At 45.4% G+C, this 19634-nt stretch overlaps 1 protein-coding gene across 1 annotated transcript in view; it reads left to right on the forward strand.

Moving 5' to 3' along the window:
• Nucleotides 1–19634, forward strand: part of wwc3 (WWC family member 3) — a 31380-nt gene that overhangs the window by 10335 nt on the left and 1411 nt on the right. Inside the window, exons 2-22 of the mRNA XM_010742530.3 lie at nt 2383–2492; nt 2666–2866; nt 3232–3308; nt 4996–5075; nt 8562–8691; nt 9154–9303; nt 10290–10363; nt 12600–12848; nt 13972–14061; nt 14143–14690; nt 14770–14890; nt 15196–15276; nt 15362–15448; nt 15947–16142; nt 16243–16413; nt 17497–17627; nt 17760–17907; nt 17992–18156; nt 18283–18375; nt 18462–18692; nt 18784–18911. Of these exons, the coding sequence (XP_010740832.2) occupies nt 2383–2492; nt 2666–2866; nt 3232–3308; nt 4996–5075; nt 8562–8691; nt 9154–9303; nt 10290–10363; nt 12600–12848; nt 13972–14061; nt 14143–14690; nt 14770–14890; nt 15196–15276; nt 15362–15448; nt 15947–16142; nt 16243–16413; nt 17497–17627; nt 17760–17907; nt 17992–18156; nt 18283–18375; nt 18462–18692; nt 18784–18911 (3261 nt within the window). The remainder of the gene's footprint in view (nt 1–2382; nt 2493–2665; nt 2867–3231; nt 3309–4995; nt 5076–8561; nt 8692–9153; nt 9304–10289; nt 10364–12599; nt 12849–13971; nt 14062–14142; nt 14691–14769; nt 14891–15195; nt 15277–15361; nt 15449–15946; nt 16143–16242; nt 16414–17496; nt 17628–17759; nt 17908–17991; nt 18157–18282; nt 18376–18461; nt 18693–18783; nt 18912–19634) is intronic.

The raw sequence follows: 19634 nt of genomic DNA on the forward strand, positions 1-19634 counted from the left end.
ACACTGTGAAAGGCTTCGAGTGGGTGTACCTCTCCGTTTCCTGATAACTTGAATCATCAGGATGTGTCTCAGTGCTCTGCGGCGTCTGACGTACAAACATGTCATTACCAAACTGGAGCAGAGATCTGGTGAAGTGAGTTTGTCCTGCATGCAGAGAGGAGAAACGCCGCCTCTGTCTCCTGAGGAATGCGGTGCAGAATGCCTCAGCTACTCTCTCCGGGCCGTCCCTTCATTGTGTGCATACCTCGCCAGACTCAGGCCTCATGCACCGTCTGCATTGTGAGCATGCTGTGGTGCACGGGGTCACTGTCACCGGACCACCCCCTTTGTCCGCGCTGATTGATGGTAATCAGACAGTTACTGTATGTACTGCTGTCATCAGACCTGGAGGTTCACAGCTTGCTGATATGTGTAGATTAGTTAGTTATGTATCAGCCTGATGTCATTAGCTCTGCCCTGTCATAGTCACAGTTATAGCCTGACGCAGTGAGCACTGATGGGCGGACTTAAAGGTCCAGTGTGTAAGATTTCTTTGCAGGAATGGAATATAATATTCATTAGTGTATAATATATAAATAGTTGTTTTGTTGTCTTGAATGAACCCTTTATATCTAAGGTGATAGCGGGTCCTCTTCCATGGAGTCTGCCACATTGAGCAGACAAACCAAACACTGATTTAGATATGGCTTTTTGCTTTTTATGTCAATATTGCATGCTTCAAAGGAGAGGGCGAAGCGTGGGAGAGTATTCATTTGGTTGCAATCTGCGACTTCACCGCTAGGTGCCACTAAATCCCTTTTATTGGTCACATTTAATCCCTGCAAATTCAGACTTTAAAGAAGAAGAAGAAGTAAATTAATGGTGTGGAACCCGTCAATAACTTCGTATTGATTGTTGTCTATCAACTCACTGCGTGTCAATGACAGTATAAAGAATGGACAGCGTATCTGTGACGTCACCCACAGGTTTCCGAAGAGCCGTTGGTGGTTCTTTCTCAGCTGTGAAGTCAATGCCAAAGTGCCAAAAACTAAGAGTAAACTAAACGAGTCTCCATAAGTCCCCACGTTAAAATGTCCAACTTCACAGCAGAAATAAACATGTTTACAGCCTGGTACAAAAAACAGTTTTGGTCTCTGTAGCTAATTTCCCCCTTCATGACAACTGTACTGAGGGTGAATTTATATAGAAGGTCCACCAACAATCAAGGCCTGTGCCCAGAAACCTGTGGGTGGGGTCCTGCATACGCTGTCCATTCTTTATACTGTGATTGGTGTGTCCTCATGTACTGAGGCTAAGTCCTTAAAACAGCAGCTCAGATTTAATTCAAACCTCCAGGACACTTTCCTGTCTGACTTCAGCTGCTACGATCAAATAAAGTCGACTTTAACAGGATTTGTCCATCTGTCTTTTAGCTGTGTCGTTCAGTTTGCTTTGTCGTGACTGCACATTTCACATAAAGGTGTTCTTTGTCATTATACATATCTGTGGCATAAAAAAATGTTATATATAGCAGAATAAACGTCAAACTATGTTCTGGTCTTTAACACATTTGAATACGTAGTTCCTGAAGGTGCAGTTGTAGTGAGAAAGGTTGCGATGGTGTGTCTGCGTTCAATCACTCTGATTTTTAGTGCATGAAAAAGTCTGCAGTTTATTAAAAGTGAACACTTCAGACTTCAGTGTTATTTGCTCTGCTGACCACCTGGACCGATGTGCCGCTTTCCCAGAGGAGCACTGAACCCAACACCTTTGTAACCCTGTAAAACTCACAAGCCTGTAAATCTGACAACATGAGAAGAGTCTGAAGACCGATTCTTCTCAGCCTCTGCTGACGAATCCGCAGTTTATTTTCCTTTAATTGTGTTTTCTTTGCATATTTTTTTGTACATATGATAACTGAAAGTTTGCACAATTCATTTTTAAAACTTAAATACATTGAAAGTGGTTTTTAGTAATGTATCTTTGGGACGTGTCTTCAAATTTTTACCCTGTGAAGCTGTGAGACACGTTAAAGTTCTTGTGATGGATCAACACGAATAATTTAAGTCAGTCATATAAATACAGAAACATTCATTACCTGTATGTTGTTGTGTGTGTCAAATGTCGAGGGTGCCGCAGAGAAAATATTCTTTAGAATGAATGTTGTCTTTTTGCTTCTTTCCCCTCGATTACCACTGAAAACACCCTTTATAAACATGATAAATGGAGCGCAGCACCCTGTAGGCCACTTAATGCTAACAGGGAAAATGACATAATGTGGGAGATTTCTGTACGTCTCCAGTTCGCATAGATTTCGCATAGATGTGTTGTTATTTTAAAAGGCTGGTATCAAAGTCGGCCTTGTTGTTTCTGCCGCGCTGAATAGATTTTAAATCATTTCAGGATCACCAAACCACTGACGTTTGCCGACTGTGTTGGAGATGAACTGCCTCTCGGGTGGGAGGAAGTTTACGACCAACAAGTGGGAGTTTACTACATTGACCACATCAACAGTGAGTACATCCCAGTTTGTCTCCAAGCACTTAAAAAAACAAACTGTTATGAATCAAGGAGGGAAAAAAAAGAAAAGATTTCACTGGAGAAATGACAGTTTTTGTCCATACCGAGGCTGATTACAGGTCTCTGTAAGATTATTTGCTTATTAGTCACTCGTGTCCGTTGTCAGAGACCACCCAGATCGAGAACCCGCGGACTCAATGGCGGCAGGAGCAGGAGCGCATGCTGAAGGAGTACCTTGTTGTGGCCCAGGAGGCCCTCAAAGCCAAGAAGGAGATGTACCTGATCAAGCAGCAGCGTCTGGAGCTGGCTCAGCAGGAAATGTTGCTCTTCCACGAGCTCTCTGAGGACAACCGCTCCATCACGAGCAGTAAGACACGCTAACGTCCAGCTATGAGATTCAAAGTGTGACCTTCGCTGACCTGATTATCTGGCCTGGTCGTCCTATATCGTTGATGTCCCTTCAGGAGCTAGTGAGGGGGGGGTACAGATCTATAGAACATCCAAATCCCCGTTCCTGGTTCACCCCACCCTTCCTTTTATTCACCTCCACCCAGTTTACCCAGACAGCCAGCTGTCTCGGACAAAGCGTCCAGGGGGCGTCCACAGAGCGCAAAGTCTGGGAGACGACACCGGATCCCCCTTCGACTCTTTAGTAATACAAGTAAACTTTGAACTCATCACTGTCGACTAACTGCTGATCCCTCTGTGTCCTTTGTTTTCATGTGTTCACAGCGCTCTCCGGCTCGTCCTCGAACGCGAAATACGACCCCGACCAAATAAAAGTGGAAATAGCTTGTAGACGAGAGCGGGTAAGTCATTATCGGAGGAGAACAATGGGCTGCAGTGAGGGGGCCCTTTTGGGTAGAAAAGGGGGGCTGGGGTGTGGCCCCTACAGGATACTGTGGCCCTGGCCCGGGGCCTCGAGAGGATGAGGATGAGATCATCATCAAAGGGTCAGGCAGAGGCTAGGTCACTGACTCACAGGGCCAAGTCGGACATTTCTCTGAGATCAGTCACATGAGTGAGGGTGTTTTCTGTGTCAGGGACATGCCTCAAGTTTTATACTAAAAAGATGAGTAGGACTAAATTGTAATGATAATAATTCATCTCATTTATGTTGGTAACTGGAAATATTCATAGCCAGAATCGGTATGTTACTTATTATCCGATGATGAGAGTGGTTGTTATACGTTCTTCATCGACGTGTCATTCACAGGCAACACCCACAGATCAGCACTGATTAATTCAAAATAGCCACTGGAGCCGAGAGTCGTGTTTTCAATAAAAATCACTGCTCATCATTTTTTCTGTAAATGTCAGTAGAACATTTGAGAGACGTCTTTTTAATTTTAGGGCTGGGAAATCTGCGACACTCCTGCTCCCCAGAGGATAAACTGTACTTTGATGCTCTGAAAGTTTGACACCATGATTGCGCTAGATTAAAAGTGATTTCATGCGATGTTTTGGTTTTATTTGATTGGTTTGGTTTTAGCAGAGCTGTAGATTATTTGTCTTTGTTGCTATTTTAACTACAAAATGTCAGATGTATGCAGAATTACATAGAACAATGAAGCGTTTCAGACGTTATTCATTAGATTCAAACACATGAAGATCACACAGTGACTTGTTTTCTACAATTTAAATGAATATTTGGTTGTAATTAAAACTCTATAACATCATCGGGCGTCTGTGGCTCAAGTGGTAGAGTGGGTCGTCCACTAATGTGTCCTTTAGTAAGATACTCCCAAAGGCTGTGCTATCGGTTAGCTCCCAAATCCTGTTGAGCAGTTGTCACCTTACATGGCAGCCAGTCAGTGTATGAATGGGTGAATGAGATATGAAGTGTAAAAGTGCCCTCAGTGGTCAGTACAGTCCATTTACTATTCATGTCCTCACAATGTGATTTCCACTCCAGCGAGAGATATCCTCACTTTTAGTCCACTAAAACAGTGGCTCCTACATTTCCCATAATCCCACTCAGCTCAGCAGCATCTTCCCTGCGTCACATCAAGCCCACTCCTCTAGTTTGTAACACAGGCTTATTGTGCAAGCTGAGACGACCCCGATGCTCATGGGGGGGATTGTTTGGTCTGTAAATAACATTATTCAGAGAGCGGTCTAGACGCGCTCTGTGTGGAAAGCGTCATGAGATAACCTCTGTTATGATTTGGCACTATGTAAATAAAAGTGAGGCTCCATAAAATCGGTGACGAGTCCCTTTTAAAATCGATGTACAATGCTATTAAATTAATACAGATCACACAATGAAGTCACAGATGAAATCTTTGTATTTTTCCCAAACGAATACCTAATCAGGCCTCGTTTCCAGGAAAGCCTGAGTGTGTGTGTGTGGATGTGCACGTGTGTCTCTGTATAAACACAGCAGAGCATTCCTGTATGTGAACAGTCATGACTAAGCACTTTTGACCGGTGGTGGTGGTGAGAGAAGCCCATTGTGTGCCATGGTAACCCGGTAACTCGTCCTTGTGTCCGCAGCTCTCCAGACTGAAGCAGGAGCTGGCCCAGGTGAAGCAGGAGCTGCAGTATAAGGAAATGGGAGTGGAGACCCTGCAGGAGTGAGTGTTCCTCTGCCCCAGTGTCCCAGAACCCACCCTTCCTCCCGCAGCCACCCTTCTCCTTCCTACAACACTCCCCCACCCAGCGGCCTTTTCCCTGCTTTATTCCCTCAGTGTTCGGTCCTCCTCTGTTCCCTTCTCTTCTTTCCTTCCCACACTTCATGTAGCTTATCATGTTTTCATATTCACATTGTTAAAAGGAGTTCATCTAATGGAGATTTTAAAAGATCTGGAGCAAAAAGACCTTTGACCCACATAGAAAATTTGAGTATTTTCTCCTTTTTAGTTTGTTTTCTAGACGCAGTTTCCCGTTTTCCTTTAGCTTGTGTTGGTATTTAAACACACACATAGCGTCTTTTGTGCTGGAAACATTTCTGAGCGGTTCCAAATTTCATGTTAGAATTAGAAGCTCCACCTCTCAGAGGGGAAAAAAAACGGAGAGAGAGAGAGAGAGCGTTTTGAGAAAAGGCAAATGGAGGGAGTTTTTGATGGAAAAGGGGACTCCACCTCAGGAAGAGGATGCACCAGTGGAGTGCAGGGAGCCAAGGCTCAGCCTGGAGAGGAAGTTGCTCCACGGAGAGGGGAGGAGGAGGAGGAGGAGGAGGAGGAGAGGGAGGGGGAGGGAGGGAGGGTGAGGTGTGGGCTCAAGAGCAAGTTTCAAAAACACAGAGATATCTGGCAGCAAATTCCTCTGCACTTCCTGAGTCCTGGCAAAGAGTCCCTTATCTCTTAGATAATACACAACTCGAGTGATTCCCAGAATAGCCAGGAGAATACACAGCTTGCAGAAAACATGGACGCATCCTCCCCTTGAGCTGTGTTTATACGTGCTCGCCTATGTGTGTTTGTGTCTTTTGTTTTCTGTATGTGTGTGTGTGTGTGTGTGTGTCCTATTGTTTCTTCTGGGTTGGGTTTTTTTTTTTTTTTCGCCCAGTAGGGTTGAGGCCAGGAGGGGACCCTACGGCTGTTGTTTTTCCAATCTCAGCTGTTGTCAGCAATATAGCTAATTGTTCTCCGCAGCCATGTCGAGTCAGATTCAGCAAACAAACATCGTCTGACGTAGAAATGCATCCCGCCCACCACCCCCCTCCCTGCTTTAATCGTCATTACTCTGCTGAAAGAATTCAGGAGTTGGAGTCAGGGGTTTATCTGTCCGGTGTACAAGAATCTACTCATCTGTATTCCACCTTATCTTGACAAATTTCTCGAAATCTTCAGACGCTGCACATGTTTACTTAACTCTATATCCATCCCCAACATCTCAGCTTGTTTCAGAAAATGTAAGCATATTTGCTTCTCTCCGGTACACAGGGTGGGGGGTCAGTACAGGCAGGCAGTGAGGGGTGGGTAGTGCCTAAGCATATAAACTCCCAGGCTTTGCCAGTAGGGTGGTGGTGGTTGGGGGGGGGGAAACAAAGCAGAGCTTGTTTTGGGAGGAAGAGGCAGGGTCGGGTGGATGAACAGTACCTGCTGTTGAAGGAGAGTGAAGGAAGCGGGCTGTGGTGAGAGCAGAGGCCACGTGCCAGGCCCCAGTGATGGAGGAGGCAGCGTGCCGCACTCCCTCCTGCTCCCAACCAGCAAACCAACCAAACCCCCACCCTCATCCTCCATCTCCTCCATCTCCTCCTCCTCCTCATGCCCACACTCAAGAGTACAAGACCGTTCATGTCAAAGCAGGAGAGCAGATTTAGCTCATCCATCATCTGCTTTTCTTATTTTTTTCATTTTAAATACTCAAGACAAGTGTTGAAGCTGAGATTTCCCCCTCACAGACCGGCCTTTGAACGCAGCGCTGAAACAATGTCTCAGCATGTGGAAACAAACAGAGATTAGCATTTACACTGGCCCGTCACATGCACTGTCAGTATTTCATAACTGACCACAGCCTAAAAAAAACACCTCCCACACACGAATACTTCAGATGTTCATCTGATGATTATATTAGTGATTTATTTTTCACTGACCTGTTTTCCAATACAAACACACGGCTGCTAGTAAGTGAATGAGAGAGATCATGTTTGATTCTCCTGGGTTCCTACGCAAACTATAATTGAATCATGGTGTTTAAATCAATCAAATTAATCAGACTTTGTGACACATCACATCATTCTGACTTCAGGGGTGATTAAAAGACCACGACTAGAAGATCTGAGGGCTCATAAATAATAGGTGGGACCAGTACCATTAAGAGTAAAGTGACTAATCCAGCTGAGTTACAGACACATTTTTTAAAAAGCAGCGTTCAGAGATTGTTTATTGAACCAAAAATCTCCAATGTTCAACAGTTCAATATACAAAGTCTGTTTCTGCATCTGTGGCCAGAAAACTATTCTCTGTAACTCTTCACCATCTCACCACAAACATTCATTCATGACAATGAAAAACCCACCTGTCCGTGGGAGGCGCGTCACATACGTCCTTTACCTTTTACAGTAATTTATGTCCTCTCAGAATAATCCATATTCCATCTTCATTTCTTTCATAAATGATAAATACCTTAACTAACACAAAACAGTCACACTCTGGTCTCAAGACAATAAAAAACATTCTTATTTATGAGTTTCAAAACTAATTGAATCAAAGATAATCAGGTTTTTTTTAAAACTTGTTGACAAGTTAATGTCGGTGCTTTAGTTTCTCTCTTTGAGCTTCAGTACCAATAAAAAACACGAGTAAATTCTCTAAAATACAGTCATCAGGAGACACGGCAATGTCCAGCAGGCATCTTTTTTCTTCTGTTATCCCTCATGAAGGAGGAAACAGCACTTATTATCCCCATTGTCTAGAATCATGGATCGTAGATGGACTCTTCCTGTTCCCCCTGAAACACCTCAAACTAAAGCTTCGATATAATGTTTTCAGAAAAGTGCTAATACATTGTAGCACAGGACTATTCTTTTTTTTACCCAAATGAATTGAATTAAAACCAAATTATTTAGTTTTAATATTGACTCTATGGAAGCCCGAAACTGACAAAATGTAATAAAAGTTTATCGGGTTATGATATTGTGAGTTAATAAATAACTAAAATGGATATTTCTACCAACCGAGTGAAGGTTTACGCTCTATTTAGACCTCAACCAAGTTAAGGATAATGAAGAAAAAAGGCCTTAATACAGTAAAACACTGTTTTCATGCTCATAAACTCAGTGTTTCGACATGAAGCTCAAGCAAACGTCTTTTAAATGTCTTTAACTCAAAGTAGACGAAACAGAAGAAAAATAAAAAAGACTCATGAGTCTTCCTGCGGATCTCAGGACAGTCTGCAAACTTTGTGTATTCTCTATTCCAACATAAATGAAGAAGACATTTTGATGGTTTGTCCTTGAGCTTTGAGTTATACGAACAATTCTACTTTGTAAGCATCGTGAAAGACTGTGAAGTTTATCAGAAATCCTCAAGCACCGAACAAAAAGATCAAGCAGTTTGGTACATCTGGAGTCCAAACAAGTCATCTAAATGTGTGTGTGTGTGTCTGTGTCACAGGATTGACAGGAAGATGTCCTGCAGTCAGACGAACTACAAGCTGGACGAGGCTCAGGCCATCTTCAACGAGCTGCGCAACATCAAGAAGGCCATCAGCACAGGCGAGAAGGAGAGGCAGGACCTCATCCAGGTAGACTTCCTCCACATCTGTCTGCTGTCTGTGCGTCACTGCTGCTGTTTGGATATTCTTTGGTGACCTCTAGTGTCTGCTAACCTCCACTGTTCTGCCGCTTCCCAACATTGTCTCTTTAATAAAACACATTTCCAGACATCTGAATCACCGACCACATCTCTAATTTTTGTCATCAAAGCAAAAAATGTAATGGAGTATGGAGTATGTCATGAATAAGAGACGATGATTCAGGATGATTGTCGGGCCACATTTGCAGAGGCATTTCCTGGCAGTGTCACGATCTATTTATCAACACACACTGGAGGCAGATGACACGCTTTGAATGTTAAAATGATTTGAAACAAACACCAGGCAAAGTCTTTAAACATTGATTTTGACATTTAATTTAACATTTTAGTCGTTTTGTCAGTGACGGCTCGTACAGTCGGATTTGTCGTTAATCGCTGTTCCATCCCACAGAGCCTGGCCAAGCTGACGGTGAACTTCCAAAGCAGCTTGTGTATCGGCGACTCGGCCGGCGAAGTGGTGAACAGCACTGGAACCGTGGGCGACTCGTGCAACCTGCAGCAGTACTGTGACACTGGCTGTCAGACTGACATCATGGGAGAGGTAAGGCACCTGCTGCTCCTCCGTCTTCCCCTAAAAGTGACGTTTAGGGGAGTCAAAGGAGGGGACGATGCAGCACAGAAACGACATGTATTTATTTGTTTAGATCACACACGTTGTCATCTTTACTTTTGGTGATCAGCACAGGGTGTGTGGTCGTGGTTTCACCTTATTTTTACCTGGACCGTTTTACTTCTTATCACATTACATATTGTATTGTTACGTTATGCCTATTTAAGTTTGTTGTTATTCCTTGTGGTTAATAAACCTCAAAACGTGACTGGATTCTGCTTTGGACTGTAACACGTCAAAGTAGGAGTCTACTCAGCCTCTTAGCGGCCTTTTGGACTGGATAGTAGCTGCTACACATAAAAAAAAAGAAAGAAACAATGTGACTATGTAGCATAGTTACATATTTCGAAGCACATAAACCAGGAATAATGACCAAATCTGAGCAAGTAAACAAAAGTCTGGTTGAAGTCACGTGCAGTACGGGTCAAAACAGCACTGCGGCCACGACGTGACACAGACGAGCCTCGTGGGGTTTTGGCGTTAAACCAGAAGTTGAAGGAGAGGAGGGGAGTCACATTTACTCTTAAAACAGACACTCCTTATAACTTCAGAACTCCTCACGTTTTAAAGCTTCCTTCGGTGTCAAATGAATCCAGCGATAGTCATCCGAACATCCACGGGTGTGTTGCAAACAGGAAGCGTTAATAGCCGATTCAGCATGCTTTAAATGGTGCCAATTTTCCAAAAAGTAAAAAAAAACTCAGCTATAAATAGTCATAGCTCACAGCTAACTCACTGGCGGGTGATGCCCTGCCCTAAAAGAATGATCAGCTGCTCCGATGATGACTACGGTAGCTCCCTATACTCCCCTCATATATCTGAAATGACTAATATCATGATGAGACTTGTTCCTGTAAGCCAACCCGCTAAACTGTTGTGACACTTTTATGTCCCCCACCCCCCCCTTTTTTTTTTAGTATGGTTCCCAAGATTCCTCGCATTTAGTGGACAAAGTGAAAGTCAACTGGCAGTACGAGGAAGCCAAGAAAAAGTAAGTATGTCCGTCTGTTTGTTGTTTATCAGACGTAGTACTATGACACACCGGCATGCAGCGCTGACTCCCAGGCCTCCCTCTCCTTCCTCGGGCCCTGGCTGCTCGCTGTCCAGTGGGAGGGCGTGTTATGAATAGTATTTGCGCCCGGTGGCCGTGGCTGCTGAGTGATGTCTGGCCAGCGGAATGAGCTGGGTGGTCACATTCTTCGCTGGCCACGCTGCTGCTGACTGTGTGCAGCCTTTGTGTGAGCAGCCAGAGAGAGCGCTGCCCACCGCCTGCCTGCCTGCCTCGGAGTACACCCAGCTCCTCCGCAAGGTGGTTTAATATACACACTGTTTGGTTAAATATATCCCAGCTCAGCCTATAGCACGGGCTAAATTATACGCTGGCAGAATCAGCATTTAAAGAAGCCTGAGTTTCTGTCAGGGAGTTCTTGGATTCAGCACAGGTATGACATGAGGTTGTGTGTCATCATGTGATGGACACACGCCTGGTTGGACAGCGCTGTAACGGGCAGCGTGGGCATGTGACGCTCGCTGCAACAGCAAGAATCACCGTGTTTTTACGTCGGCTCTGTGCACACTTTTTTTTTTTTGTACAAGACTCAAGTTGCTGTGGTGACCCAGCAGCAGCAATGCCAACCATGACATCAGGGAGGGAGGGAGAGAGGAGAGACCTGTGGAAACTTGCATGCTCTGTCACTGAGTCACTCTGTCTGAAATCCAGCACACATAAACACAGTTATTTCATCAGAGCTCAGGACTCAGGAGTCTCTGAGATCCCACTTAACGCCGTCTGAATAAACGTGTCGGTCGTACACACCTGTAAGACCGCTGGATGATGATGGCAGCAGGTAGAAAATTACCGCGCTGAATGCTGTCATTATAGTCGCAGCGTGAAGTGTCTGCTTGGCTGACGTGGAGCTGATTCTGCCATATTACTATAAACACTGAGCTGCAGAGCTCAGACACTCTCATATAAATATTAATATTATAATAATAACAGCTTTATTTATATTGCACCTTTAAAAACAGAAAGTGCTTTGACAGACAAGCAAAAAAGAACGTGGTAATAGTCATTTAAAAACATGTCAATATAAAGCAATTAGATAAATACTGAATGAATCAACAATAACACACAAAAGCAAATCTGTAAAAATGTGTTTTAAGAAGTGGTTTAGAAGAAGTCGAGCTTTATTTCATCATGTAGAGCGTTCCAATATATTATTATAATAAACAGACATCTGGGATTTGACTTAAAAAATGAACTGAATCGTGTTTTTATGTCAGTCAAACACAAAAATAAAACTCTCATTATTTATTATTTCATTTGAAAACAACAAACATTTAAAGAAAGTTTTACATTTTTGGAAAAAACAACACAAAAAACTTTATTTCCAAACATTTTAGTAGAAATTACCACTGCTACTACAAATCAATGTTAATCTGTCAAAGAAAATATTAAATGTCGAGTGGTTTTAAGATCTAGAGTCTGCTGCAAAGCATGGCGGTGCAACGTGGCGGACTCTGTTTAAGAGGACCTGCTGCGTCTGTAGATATAAAAGTTTCATTCTAAGTTAAGAAAAAGAGGTGATTTAAACACTCGTGAAAACATGGTTCTAATTATTTTATTCAATTTCTGCCATATTCTGTAAATAGACTACCCTGAATCCTACTCTCTGGACCTTTTTTAAATACAGCATGGCGATGGACTTCAATAATAAACATAAAGTAGAATTATAACCTCTCTGACAGTGTCAACAAGAACTGAAACATTATGAGCTTCATAAAAGATGAATTTATGGCAGAGTTGTTGTATTGGATCACATTAGACTGTACAAGTATGTTTATTTTAACATGTGCACGACACACATGACGTGACTCTGTACTTTGCGGTTCGCTGTCCGCGGCTGTAATATTGGAAAAATAAGACGGTATGTATCTGCTGAAGCTGATCGATGACAGTATGTCGTGTGATCTGAGCTGAAGGAGAGGCTGTTTTATTTTATTTTTTTTAAATATATTTTTTCCATTTTTTCATGTTGGCATGTGAGTGTTTGTACTTCACTGAGAGAGCCAGGCACATTTGGCTCTGACATAGTTTATGGAAACAAATGTAGTTACAGCTCATCCCGCCTCTGACTATAAATGTGTCAGCTGTGCCCAGGGTCGACCCAGCGCCAGCTACAAGGAGCAAATTAAAAATGTGTTTTGCACTTCACGTTTCCTCTCAGGGTGCAGAGTATACAGCACCAGCTAGCACAGCTGGACAGTGAGAGCTGGTCGGGGCGGGCCGAGGCGGACCGCGACCGGGACTTCATGCAGCTCCTGCGCGAGAAGGAGGCCCTCCTGCAGGAGATCATCCTGGTCAGCAAGCAGCAGCACCCTCAGGAGACGCTCCTGCAGCTGGATGAGGAGCGCTCCAGGCTGGAGGAGGAGGTGCAGAGGGCCCACAGCTCCCAGAGCCAGGGAGCCAATCAGAGGTGAGAAAGATAACGGTCTGCACTTAAACACTGGGCCTCTAGGATGACCCATTATTCCTATCAGACTGTTTTGTTCCGCTTATCCGGGGTTGGGTTGCGGTGGCAGCAGGCTCCAGACGTCCCTCTACCCAGCGTTCCCAGGCTAGATGGGCTATATAGTCTCTCCTGCCCAGAACATCTCCAAAGGGAGGCATCCTAATTAGATCCCCGAACCACCTCAACTGACCACTTGCGTCCGCGATCTCCTTCTTTCAGTCACTACCCAAAAGCTCATGACCCTAGGTGAGGGTTGGTACGTAGGCGGCCTTAGTCGTGGTCAGAGAACACCTCTGTCCCACCACAAATACAACATTATTATAGTTTGATATGTGCAGCTTAGTTATAGTGATACATAGTCATGAATCCCAGTGAGCTGCAGGACTGTGGCTGTGTCCTCAGTCCACGCTGCAGGTTTTGCTGTAAACACAGACAAACTGTTGATAAAGTCACAGTAAAGTCAGTGTATTAACGTTAGTTTATCTTATGTAATGTGAATACTCTGCTCTGTCTCAACATTTAGACTCTTACAGAACCATTGAAAAGATGTTTTTTTTATTACATCATGTCTGTAGGACAGATAGAAAGAGGAGAGCTTGAGCATAAATAACATTTTAACTTTTGATTCAAGGACAGACGACGAGCTCTGCGAACTCTCTAAACTGAGTCAGACTGATGATTAATGATGATTAGGCTGATCTCTGTCTAAAATAGTTTTGAGTCAGCTCTGTGGACCTGATGTGGACACAGAGAGGAGGGTCGACGCTCTGAACCACTCGCATGTTGTTAGAACCATTTACAATATTAAACAGTTTCACTGATTGTGGCACTAAATTTGTCTCATTACAGCGTTTTTGTTTATTTTGAGCTACTTTCTGAGAAAAACCTCCATTTTCATCAGACGGGGACGATATAGTCGATGCTGTGTACAGTTGGTATGTAGTAAGGAGTTGGGACATAGCACGTGTAAAGTTAAAACATCTCATTGTCTGTTAGTGTCAGAATAAGACGTATACATGACAGTTTTTAGGACAGACCACCAGATTAACTCCGTGAACTTCACTGACTCTCTCTTTCCTCCTGTCAGGATCCTTCAGCAGGAGAAGAGGAACGTCCTGCTGAGGCAGCTGGAGGAGGCAACACGCATCACCACATACCTTCACTCCCAGCTGAAGAGGTGCAGCACACACACACTCCAGCTGTTCTTCAGTTCACCTCTGTGTCTTTTCTTACCGTCTCTTGTCTTCTGTGTCTCCAGCCTGTCGGCCAGTTCTCTGACGGTGTCGTCCAGCAGCAGTCGCGGCTCTCTAGCCTCCAGCCGGGGCTCCCTGGCGTCCAGTCGAGGCTCCCTAAGCTCCATCAGCTTCAGCGACATCTACGGTCTCCCCCAGTACGAGCGCCACGATGGGGCCGGGGAGCCGCTCGACCCTCATCTACGCTACCTGCTGCCACCGGAGACGGTGTCCAGAGACTGCTCCATGTTCACACCCGACCCCCTGACCCAGAGCAAAACCAAGCGCTCCCACGACACCCCGCAGTCCCTCGCCTCCCTTTCCTCCCGCTCCTCGCTCTCCTCCCTGTCGCCGCCCAGCTCTCCCATGGACACGCCCTACCACTCCGCCCCTCAGGACTGCCCTCTCACCCAGATGACAGAGGAGTACATGGAGCAGGCGGGCCGCGGCCTGTTAGAGGGGCTGCGAGCGCAGACACAACCCCTGGACACGGCCGGCCCCGCCGCCGGCGTGCATCAACTGGACAACAAGAGTCACAGAGACAGCGGCGCTCAGGGGGCTTTCACCTCCACAGGCAAGTGAACGAGATCTGATCCTTTTTCCCAGAGAGAGGAGACTACCTGATGAATAACTGGGTGTGTTTTCCTCTTTAGGAGTGACTCTGAGGGGAAACAGCGGAAACCGAAGCGGCAGGAGGGCCAGGAGAGTCTCTGCAGGCGTGTCGGAGGATGCTTTGGCCACAGACAGCGGTGTGTTCGAGGCCTGGGGCAGAAGGTGAGAGGAGGTCCACCCTTGTAGTGATAAAACGAAACACAAACATGAGCTCTCTGGAGCAAATCCGCCTCCTAGTGACAGAGGAAAGAACTACAACAACCAAAATACACTTGGAGCTCTGAGAGTTGTTTTATTTGTGTGATTTAAAGCCTCCAGGCAGTGTTGACATCTTCAAATCTGAATCCAGCACAGAAATAACTGAGAACAGCTTAAAGACTGCACAAATGTGGCACGCAGCTTCAGTTTGCCTCCTGTGAGAGAGGAAACCAGTTTGTTTATCTCTCGTTTTGTCGTTCCTCCAACAGGGCGGAGGAGTCCGACGAGATGTCCTACATGAAAGAGCTGACCTCTGTGAGCGAGCCCACCCAGATCCAGCTGGGGCTGCTGTGAGTAAACTGTTAGTGTAGACCGGTACGTGGGTGGCGTGGTCACTCACTGTCAGCGTCTGACTCCATGTTCTCCTCGCTGCAGGTGGGAGTCCAGTTCTCAGTCTCTGCGGCTACATCTGCTCCAGCTCAAGAATTTAAACAGGTCCATCGTGAGAGACGGCTACAAAGTGTGAGTACTCGGCAGAAGCAACAGATCGACGTTTTAGGATGTCGAGAGTTAAATAAGAAGATTTACAGCGCTCTCGTGTTTGGACAGTAAATATGAAGCCAGGAGATTTTAGCTTAGCACAAAGACTGGAAATAAAGGGAACAATTAGCCTGGCTCTGTCTGCCTCTAAATACTCACCAGATTTTAAATTTGTTGGGCCAGGCATAATAATTTTTGGTGACGTGATCATTTGTTCCACCCTGGTGGCTCACCTCGTAGGTTCAGGTCTTGCCTCAGCGGCTCAGGGTTCGATTTTTCATCTCTCTCTCTCTGCCTACGTTCCTGTCACTCTTCAGCTGTCTCCGTTAAATGAAGGTTGTGATTGAGAGTTACAGCAAAGACACACTTTCATTTTCAGAATATCTTCTGTATCTCTGTCAGAGGACCAGTAACACGTTCATCGTTTATTTCTAAATTCAGGTAGAAATCTCACGGTGTCATCGCTCTGTTCTCGTCCAGGTACGTGAAGGTGCACTTGATTCCACTGGACGCCGGCAGGGCCTGTGCGTTTTACTGTTGTACGGCGTTGGAGCCGCAGTCCCAGATGAGTTTCAATGAAGGCTTCTGCATTCCTGTCCCTGCAAACGCCCTGGCGGTGTGCGCTCTGCAGCTGTCTGTCTGCTCGCTGGGACCTCAGGCTCAGGAGGAACTGCTGGTGCGTCTCCGCGTACTGATGATGGATAATGAAAGAATGCGGCAGCACAACAACGCCCAACTATCTGATATCTAAATTAAAATAATTACTTCTTCTGCAGGGCACAGCCCAGGTGAGCCTGGCTGATTGTGAGGGGAGTGCAGAGATGGTTTACCACTGGCTGCGAGTGCAGATTGTGGGTGGGACCGAGCTGCCCAGGCCTGAACAGAAGAACCCTGGCCATCGCAGACACCACGACAACCAGGAGGACGAGCAAAGGCCCAGAGCCATGGTAAACACACACACACAGCCATGTGTTTGTTCTGTTAATGACGGCAGTGTTGAGAAACAGCTTAGCTCAAGGTATCTCCGGTATCAGCCTCAGGCAGACGGAGAGAAGAAGTGTTTAAATACACGAAGATCATTCAAATTAAAAAAGTTACGTCACTTTAATATTCATGATTTTCACAGGTTCATGCCTTTAATAATAGTTACTGACCTCATGCAGCCCGAGCATTTTTATATCTGGTCCATTTCTGGTCTTTTTAACTGACGACTGTCGATAATGAGGTTAAATGTCAACAGGTTAGTGACATCACTGGCTATAAAAAGAGCATTAGAGAGTCTCAGACCTGTCGCTGCGCGGCTGAAAAACCATCGTCTGTTCATTGTTTATCACATCTATAAATGACAGCTGAAACTCGACCAGACCAACAGAGTTGTAAACATCAAACCCTGTCCTATTTTTTTTTTTTTTTTTTTTTTAAATGTGCATTTAATTTTTCAAAAACAATCAGATATCTCTGATTTTGAAAAGTTGTCTTTGCTCAGTCAAATATGGGGTTTTAATGTTTAATTAACAATGTAATTTAAAATAATTGGCACAGTCATTAACACATAATTATCACAAATAACAAGTCGACCAGTCACCATGACTATTGTAACCGTAATAGCTCTGTCAGTCCTTCATGCTGTGTCACAAAACTGGTCAAATATTTGCTGAGGCGTAAACACAGAGTGACTTTTCCTGTTTCATTTGAAGGATTTTCAGAGGTCTGAAGAGGCGAGAGAGAGAAAAATAAACTTCATTTTGTCCTCAGATAAGAACAAAAAAAAGTGAACTAATTTGACCCTGCACTAAAACAAATAGAAACAATAAAACATTTGCTTAATTAAATTAAAGTATAAACCTCGCCGCGCCTCTTGCTCGTCGCCTGCAGTGTTCAGGTGTGCAGCTCGTTAAAATGATTAACTAACAAGAATGAGAAACCTGCCATAAGATGAGGGACGAGGAATGTTGACGGTGTTTCACAGATTGATCTGTGACGTTACAGGACACTGTATGCACTCTGCTGATTGATCTGTGACGTTACAGGACACTGTATGCACTCTGCTGTCACGCACCACAACCACAACCACCACCACCCGCCTGGAGGAAAGGGAGGCAGAGCTGGAGCTGCAGAGGCTGGAGAAGAAGGATGAGCCCGGGGAGGTGGCGTCTGAAAGGTGACGAGTGTTTTATGCCTCGAGCTCTCTCAAGTTCTCTCAAGTTCTGTCATGCCACACACGAAGCTCGCTTACTGTCCGCCTCCAGCGTGTGCATCAAAGTGACCGTGTTTTTTTTTTGTTTTTTTGCAGGAGCTGGCAGGCGGAGTCGGTTGACAGCGGCTGCAGCAACAGCACGGCGTTCACAGCCGCCTGCTCAGAGGGGCTGTGTGCAGAGGGCATCTGCATCACCACCGGAGGGCGCTGCGACCAGACAAGCAGCAAACACTCCACAGTAAAGGTAAAGTCTGCAGCAGTGACAGTGTAGAGCTCATCCAACCTTTTTTTAAAAGTCTGCCGCATCATAATCGATTTGTTGTTGCAGTTGGAGAAGGCCACCATGACGGAGGGCTTGTACCCAGAGCCGGTGCGAATCCGGCCCAAAGAGAGAGGAGGCCGCTGGGGTCACGCCTCGCCCTTCATGCGTGGGAGCACCATCGTTCGCTCCCAGACGTTCTCTCCCGGCGCCCGCAGTCAGTATGTCTGCAGGGTGAGTTTCTGTGACCTATGAAAAGGAACGTTGTAACAATCACCTTTGTCGACAGGCTGTCATCAGTGTTGTTGACTGACATTTACGACTTAACGGTAAAGTTCCTGGTTTCTTGTTTTGCTTCAGTTGTATCGCAGCGACAGTGACAGCTCAACCCTACCAAAGAAATCGCCCTTTGTCAGGAACACGTTGGAAAGAAGAACGTTGCGATATAAGCAGGTACGGTCTTGTTATTTTGTCTCGAGCTTGTACAAAAAAAGAGTTTTCTAGTTTCTGATGTGTGTGTTGTGTGTGCGCGCGAGCAGCAGTCGTACCGCTCCTCTCTGGCCGAGCAGCCGACGCGTACCTCCCTGGACCTGGAGCTGGATCTCCAGGCCTGTAGGACGCGTCAGAGGCAGCTGATGGAGGAGCTGAGCGCGCTGAGGGAGCTGAAGCTACGACTGGAGGAACCGCAAGCCAGGGAGGACGCCGAGCTGCCGCACTGGGCCCTGAGAGACGAGCGCTTCCGCTGCCTGCTCAGAGAGGCCCAGAGACAGGTGAGACCAGAGGCAGGAGTGGCTACTCTTATTTTTACAAAGTAAAAGTGAGACTGCAGCAGCTGACTCTTTTTGTTTTGTTGCGCCACAGGCCAGCCAAAGCAAGCAGGAGCAGCGTCAGGAGGAGGCGGCAGAGAGGAGGCTGAGGAAGGCTTCTAAAGAGGTTCTGCAGATGAGGGGGCAGAGCCAGAAGGAGCCCCTGCCAGTGCAGACATTCAGGTATTCAGGGATTGTGCTGAACCCACCAGGAACATCACCCTCACACCGACAGAGCGACACACCACTTACAAATATAGAAGACACACTTATACACGATTACTTAAGGTGCAGGTCCATTGAGGTCAAACAGAGTCAGGGTGCTGCTGTACAGACGCCTCAAGCAGTCGTACGTTTTATTCTCTCAGTTTTCTCAGAATTTCTGACGTTGAGGTGAGAATATTCTCTCGTTAATTAACTCAGGATAACATTTGCGTACATAGATTTTATGTAGTATATTATATCAGAACAGTGGAAGGTAACCACAGGATCTGCAGTGACAAGAATTTACTTTGTCTGTAGCAGCAAAACCTGTTACCTAAGCAGAAAGTCTCAGACAGATCAAAGGAATGCCGCGCACAGTTTCAGTCTTCTTATTAATTATCTGTCATAACTTATCATAATTACGGTCACAGTGGGCTGGAGCCAATCCCAGCAAACTTTGCCCTTAGCAAAAAGAGCTCGTTTTCTTTATTTAGATTCATATTTTGAATGTAGATGCTTGCTGACACTGAACTGTGTGTCTATAGACGGTATTTTTTCAGATTAGCCGAGAGGTGGACAGGGCGGCAACAAAGCGTCTCTTCAGAAACCTGTGGGTGACGTCACGGATACGTCAGCCAGTCTTTATACCGTCAGCGGACGAGACAGTAAAATGAAAATCTGTGTTTACACGGTCATCAATAT

The sequence above is a fragment of the Larimichthys crocea genome, chromosome XVII (genome assembly GCF_000972845.2).
Source record: "Larimichthys crocea isolate SSNF chromosome XVII, L_crocea_2.0, whole genome shotgun sequence".
Lineage (NCBI taxonomy): Eukaryota > Metazoa > Chordata > Actinopteri > Sciaenidae > Larimichthys > Larimichthys crocea.